The 6,549-nt window shown below is 42.6% G+C and overlaps 2 protein-coding genes across 3 annotated transcripts; one reads left to right on the top strand and one right to left on the bottom strand.

Moving 5' to 3' along the window:
* The first annotated feature begins 38 nt into the window (after positions 1-38).
* Positions 39-4,513, top strand: LOC139407107 (selenoprotein L). Of its 2 annotated transcripts, none has more exons than XM_071150504.1 (9): positions 39-253; positions 617-695; positions 942-995; positions 1,111-1,156; positions 1,261-1,388; positions 2,678-2,792; positions 3,324-3,446; positions 3,586-3,723; positions 3,907-4,513. In XM_071150504.1, the coding sequence occupies exons 1-9, from the start codon at positions 148-150 to the stop codon at positions 4,039-4,041; spliced, it is 924 nt and encodes a 307-aa protein (XP_071006605.1). In that variant the 5' UTR covers positions 39-147; the 3' UTR covers positions 4,042-4,513. The 2 variants fall into 2 exon arrangements, with proteins under 2 accessions (XP_071006605.1, XP_071006606.1); XM_071150505.1 differs by having other exon boundaries at positions 62-253; positions 1,264-1,388.
* On the bottom strand, positions 4,362-6,257 carry LOC139407108 (C-type lectin domain family 11 member A-like). Its single transcript, XM_071150506.1, has 4 exons — positions 6,023-6,257; positions 5,675-5,774; positions 5,383-5,574; positions 4,362-5,263 (listed from the first exon to the last, which is right to left on the bottom strand). The coding sequence occupies exons 1-4, from the start codon at positions 6,131-6,133 to the stop codon at positions 4,863-4,865; spliced, it is 804 nt and encodes a 267-aa protein (XP_071006607.1). The 5' UTR covers positions 6,134-6,257; the 3' UTR covers positions 4,362-4,862.
* Positions 6,258-6,549: the final 292 nt, after the last annotated feature.

Genomic DNA, 6,549 nt, shown 5'->3' with positions numbered 1-6,549 from the left:
AAGTGCTGCTAAATACTGTAAACCACCTTCCTTTAGCCAAGTCATGTGATGTTCGATAAGCAAGGATATGGTTAGCTTGCTTGCTGCACAGTAGCAGTTCAACACTAGTGATTCTGCTCTGCTGGAGGAGGCTGACCGGGTCCATACATGGCTGAAGATATCAGTGAGGCAGAGGATACTCTTATTTATGGTTTAACAGGCTTGAATACTATGGGAAGAATCCTACTTGAAAATGGCAAGCAAGAAGCAGCAGGTACAGTATATAACGTTACTACCAGTATTTCTGTACCTATCTTGTTACATTATCTAGCTAACTCGCATGTAACCTACGCAAAATTGTAAAGTAAGGCAAAAGCAGTAGACTATAAATAGCTATTAATATTGACAGTGTGGTGTCTGTAAGCACTAGAGTGAATTTTGCTACCATCATTTTTTTTTTTTAATTCCCCTGAAATCTACTGCAACATTACATGTAGCCTACAGGGCATGTTCTTTAAGTAGGAAAGTGTGTTAGGGATTAATAATTGAACAATGGGGAACTAAGCCCTGTCATGCGTTTGCCAACACTGACGTTTGCACAATCGGCTGGCTGCATTGTTCCTTTGTCATTCCTCAGGTTCCATTGAAGATTTTGTCCCAAATAAAATTACAACTTTATTTGGACTAATGACTTGTGCTGCCAACTTCTACAACAGGTGGGTGCATTTTAGAGACACGTTGCCAACCTATACAACAGGTGGGTGCATTTTAGAGAGGTTGTGGTACCAACTTCTACAACAGGTGGGTGCATTTTAGAGATGTGATGCCAACTTCTACAACAGGTGGGTGCATTTTAGAGAAGTTTGGCCTAATTGTATTTTCCTCATTTGTTTTGCTGACATACTGAGGGTTGGGGTCATTTTGGTTCAATTCTGCTGAATAATTTTGTTAACATTTGTTAGTATTGGTGTGAAGAAAAGGATCGACGCTGAAGATGTGTGGAAGAAGTCTTATCAGTGAGTTTGAAGATCAAGTATCAAAGAACTGTGTGACTCAAATCTACAAACAAATGTTATTTTAGAAGAAACTGACACCTCTTTGACAGACCTCTCTTTCCCAATATTTCACCAGCCATGCCAAGGTGCAAGAGCAAGTAGAGGAGCTCCTGCAGTTGGAGGTTAGTCTTCCAGTCTGCACAATGGTCCATTGTTATGTGGTTGAGGTGTACCCTTGGAAAGACTTGAGACATGAGGATGTGTGTGTGTGCTTTTACTCCTAAAGGAGGAATGGGATGCCTTTCTGGACCGCATAGACACTGAGCTGAAGACAAGTGACAAACGGCTCACAGGAGGCCCAACTTCACAGAATCTGAGTGCTGATACACCCCTCACAGATGCCAGGAGTGGAGAGTGAGTCACCATAGATAGATACTGAACAAATATATAAATGCAACATGCAATAATTTCAAAGGTTTTACTGAATTACAGTTCATATAAGGAAATCAGTCAATTTAAATAATTAAAATAGGCCTTAATCTATGGATTTCACATGAATGGGAGTACAGGTATGCATCTACTGGTCACAGATACCTTTCAAAAAGGATAGGGGCATGGATCAGAACCAGTCAGTATCTGGTGTGACCACCATTTGCTTCATGCAGCATGACAAATCTCCTTCGCATGGAGTTGATCAGGCTGTTGATTGTGGCCTGTGGAATGTTGTCACACTCCTCTTAAATGCCTGGCTGTGCGAAGTTGCTGGATGTTGGCGGGAACTGGGACACGCTGTTGTACACGTCGATCCAGAGCATCCCGAACGTGCTCAATTGGTGTCTGGTGAGTATGCAGACCATGGAAGAACTGGGACATTTTCAGATTCCAGGAATTGTGTACAGATCCTTACGACATGGGGCCGTGCATTTTACTGAAACATGAGGTGGTGGCGGCGGATAAATGGCCCGACAATGGGCCTCAGGATCTCGTTACGGTATCTCTGTATCTTCACATTGCCATCGATAAAATGCAATTGTGTTCATTGTCCATAGCTTATGCCTGCCCATACCATAACCCCACCAACACCATGGGGCACTCTGTTCACAACGTGACATCAGCAAACTGCTCGCCCACACGACACCATACACATGGTCTGCGGTTGTGAGGTTGGTTAGACGTACTGCCAAATTCTCTAAAACGACATTGGTGGTCACTTATGGTAGAGAAATTAACATTCAATTCTCTGGCAACAGTTCTGGTGGACATTCCTGTATTCAGCATGCCAATTGCACGCTCCCTCAAAACATGAGACTATGGCATTGTGTTGTGTGACAAAACTGCACATTTTTAGAGGGGCCTTTTATTGTCCTCAGCACAATGTGTAATGATCATGCTGTTTAATACGCTGCTTGATATGCCACATCTGTCAGGTGGATGGATTATCTTGGCAAAGGAGAAATGCCCACTAACAGGGATGTAAACAAGAAATAAGCTTTTTGTGCGTATGACATTTTTTGGGGATATTTTATTTCTGCTCATGTAGCATGGGGACAACACTTTACATGTTGCGTTTATATTTTTGTTAAATATATTTGTATTTTTTTTTTAAATAACCTCTCCGAAGAACTAGGAGAAAGTTACAGAGAAAATCGTGTCTGCTATTTAGACAGAAATTACCCAAACAAACCCTCTGTTGTGTTGTGCAGGAATGTGACTCTGGGAATGTACTTTGGGAAAGGGGAGAATCTGCTGCTGGTCCTGATCCGACACTTTGGATGACTACCGTGACGCGAGCACGTGGCTGAGCTTGCGACCCAACAGGTCAGTCAACCTGAGAGGAGCGTGTCTCCTATCATCTCTCAGTGCTTCTGACTTCATGTAACATCACCTATCCTCTTTCAGTGCCCTTAACTTGTAACGTCCTCTAGCAGCCTAGTGTCAGTGCCCTTATTGTACTATTTATCTTCAGTAGGGATGGGCGCGAGTACTAAAATATTTTTGAGTACTCGATTCAAGATTTGTATTCGATTGCTAATGATCAAGTACAAGTACTCAATGTACAAATGCAACTATTTAGCAGGTTGAATTAATAAGCAATGACAGAATGTCAATCTCTAAGATGTTTATTGTTTGTGGAGTATGTAAAATGCAGTGAAAACATTTTACATTTCGTTTTCATGTGTGTATCGGAACAACCAGTAGACCTAATTGGAACAACCGATAGCATAAACTTATTTTGTATTTCAAACCCATTTTATACGCTAACAAGCGAGTACTTGAGTACATAAAATGATTTGCACAAGAGCACTCGAAACACAGACATTCTTACAAATGCCCATCCTTCATTTTCAGGGACTTCTAGATTCTCAGTCAGCTCGGGTACTGGTGGTCTCCTTTGGCTGTCGGGAAGGTGCTCAGATTTGGCTAGATCAGACGGGCTGCAAGTACGACATGCTGCTTGACCCAGAGAGGAAGGTAAGAGCTGTGCCGCCACTATAGAGGGTCACTCAGGGTTGATCATGACCTATTGACCTCTGGTAGCTGAATGTAAAGCTTTTATGTACTCAGTGCTATGCCAATGTTTAGACAACTGGATACATATTCTCTGTTTCAGATTTACAAGGCATTTGGCTTGGGATCTTCCTATTCAAATGTGATGAATTTCGACTCCTTGCTTCAATATGCAGAGTATGTTGTGTTAGGCCAAGAGTTTCCTGACATCCCACCACGTTTCCTGGAAGACTTCTATCAGGTATTCAGATATATAATTGAACATATTTAAACCTACTTAAGATACGACCTACAGTAGCTATACATTAAACACATAAAATATTTCCTCTTTCCATGAAGAATATCCATACAATGCCCAATTATTTTGGGATAGGTTTGTATAATCCATGTCCTCATTCTAACTGCGTTTTTTATATGATTTCAGATGGGTGGGGACTTTGTCCTGGATGAAGGCGGGACAGTGATCCTCTCTCATCCCTGCAAGAATCCAATGGACAGGCCTGAAGTAGCACAGATGGTGGCTACCATCTCATCTGTTGGCCGTCCTACCAGCTTCTAATGTAGTAGTGACTCACTCCATCTGAGTAGACATGGCACTGACCCCTCAGAGGAAGCGCACCACCTTGGCTTATGTGGATGAAGACACTGATCACACTCATGACCTCATGAAGAGCAGTGTCTGATGGGAACTCACAAGCCAATGACAACCACCCTTCCTTCTGAGGGATCAGTGCTGTGCTACTGCTATTATTCCTGACTGAATTCTAAGATTGTAGATTCTAATGTTTACTGACATTTAATTTAAATGAATTCCGAACTTAATTATGATTTTTAAGGATAATCATTAACTGAGTAAAAATAATCCAGATCTTGATCATGTGAAAAAAATGAGCCTTTTCAAATATTTTATTGCACAATATTTGTACTGGAAATATGCTGTTCTTGGGTTTACACTAACTGTGAAAAAGTACAGTAGTAAATGGTATACTTTTAATCATGATACCTTTTAATAAATATATTGATAATAAAAACAATTGTGTGAGTCTTGTATCCAAAGTATTCAGCCAAAGAGACTGGCTTAGTTTACTGTGAGTAATGAGTTCTGTGTGTTTCTTTTTTCAGTGTGGATTAATATGAGCACCATCTGTCTAACTTGTGTACAGTATGTTAAATATGTTGTGAATTATTATTCAACAAGAGCACCATCAGCTAGTAAACATTTTCTTTGTCGATCAGCTTCATACCCTATTGCTTTAAAAAAATATTTTACATGAAATATATAAGACTCATGACTACCCATGATAGACTATCCACTCAAAGTTGTCGTCAAGCTTGGCTGGATTTGTTTTTCTGAAATTTCTGATACTTTTGAAGAAAGGATCAGGCATCAAACTCACAGAGGTAAAACATGTTCCTGTCACAATAGTTGTCCCACCAGTCCCCATCATCTGACGCCATGGCCACACAGTTCTCCCGCTTGCCTCCGTCCGGCTGGCTGGAGAGGAAGTGCTTGCGCCACTGGAAGTAGGTGACTCGTGTGTTGTCCTCAAACAGGTAGAGTCCCTCAGAGCGCAGGTCATTGATGCCCAGCCACACAGGCCAGTTCCCTGGCTGGAAGAAAGCCTTGACGTAGTCTGCCAGGGCTTCCTGTTCCTTCCTGTCCTGAGGCATGGCCATCCTGCCGCCCCGCTCCATGCACTTCTGAGCTGCACCTGGGTACGTCTCATATGTGCGGTAGATCAGATAGCACTTATACCCCACCCGCCGGCCCTTCTGACATCCTAGGAAGTGGAGGAAACATTTCACCTTTCCTTTTTCATGATTTTGTCATTGTTTCTCAGTATTCCATTGTAAAACATTTCAACTAAACAGAGGAAAAGGGAGGTAAATGAAGACATACCCTCCAAGCGGCCAATCTCTTTGCGGTTCTCCTTGGTGAGGAGGGATATCTGTTGCATGGTGTCCTGTACCTCCCCAATGGTGCCGTCCAACTGGGACACTCTGTCCACCAGCTGGGTCACCTTCACGTCCAGTGTATAGTGGCCCACATTCAGCCTGTGGATGGCCTGATCCATCGCTGACAGCCTGGACACTGTGCAAGAGAAGACCTCGCAAGGCGTTAATGTCTGACAACTCAGCAATCATTTGTACCGTGTGTAGCACATACTTTTGATGAGTCTGTGCAGACGTACAAATATAGTTGTATGTGTTGTCAAAATCTGAGACAGGACTGGTTGGCTCTGGCTCCTCCGGTACATCTCCTCTTGCCTGTTTCCCCTGAGTCTCTGGGATCTGAACAAAACAGTTAAGAGTAAACCGTGGAACCGATACTCCTGCTCCTTTGATGATTGTCTTTATAATGGTGAGATTGTTATACTTATTCCACAAAAAGACACGAGTTAAAAACACAAAACCAGTCTAGGGGTTTCCATGTAATTATGACAATATCACGAAGATGTTACAGTACTCTATTTGTGTTTATGTGCAGGGTGCTGCTGTACCTCAACTGATTTGATGTCTTAGCTCAAGCGAGTACTCACCTCAGTTGGTGTTGCATCGTCAGGATCTCCAACTTTGGTGTCGCCGTCTGAAGCACTCAAATTGAGTGAACACATACACAAGACAGTGACTAGGATGGCTGCTATTCCCATTTTCCTCTGTAATAATGTTGTTTTTCCTCAGTATCCCTCCTCTGTCCTGCCCTCTCTTTTTCAATCTCACTCCCTCCACACTCTGTCGTTCTGACTTGTCCTGAGCGCACCACCCCAACAACAGGAAATCTCTTTGTTTTTCCTATCACCTCCCACTTCCACGCTTTGTATTAAGTGTACTTTTACAGAGAAGGACCTTTGGTGGCACACATGTTCCTACAGGCAACTTTTAATGGTCTTATTAGGGCTAACCTTTGAGGCTTTGCCAATGGAAATAAATCAGAGGCAGGGTTGTGGTGGGGAAATGAGAGTCAATGTATGTGCTGAAGCCATGGCAGACATGAGGAACGCCAGTTAAAATGCCACACAAATCAGTTTACATTCCACAGGCCCCGGGACTTGGATATGAACTAGCT

This window comes from Oncorhynchus clarkii, chromosome 4, assembly GCF_045791955.1.
Source record: "Oncorhynchus clarkii lewisi isolate Uvic-CL-2024 chromosome 4, UVic_Ocla_1.0, whole genome shotgun sequence".
Taxonomy (NCBI): Eukaryota; Metazoa; Chordata; class Actinopteri; order Salmoniformes; family Salmonidae; genus Oncorhynchus; species Oncorhynchus clarkii.
Note: the sequence above shows the minus strand (reverse complement) of the source record. Positions and strands in the feature narration are given on the sequence as shown.

What these genes read in the sequence shown, in the direction of transcription:
- LOC139407108 (XM_071150506.1), bottom strand. Translation starts at nt 6,133, where the DNA reads ATGGGAATAGCAGCCATCCTAGTCACTGTCTTGTGTATGTGTTCACTC. An exon ending in ACGATGCAACACCAACTGAG is followed by an intron (nt 5,775 to 6,022) that starts GTGAGTACTCGC and finishes TGTTTTGTTCAG; the next exon opens with ATCCCAGAGACTCAGGGGAA. An exon ending in AGAGATTGGCCGCTTGGAGG is followed by an intron (nt 5,264 to 5,382) that starts GTATGTCTTCAT and finishes TCCACTTCCTAG; the next exon opens with GATGTCAGAAGGGCCGGCGG.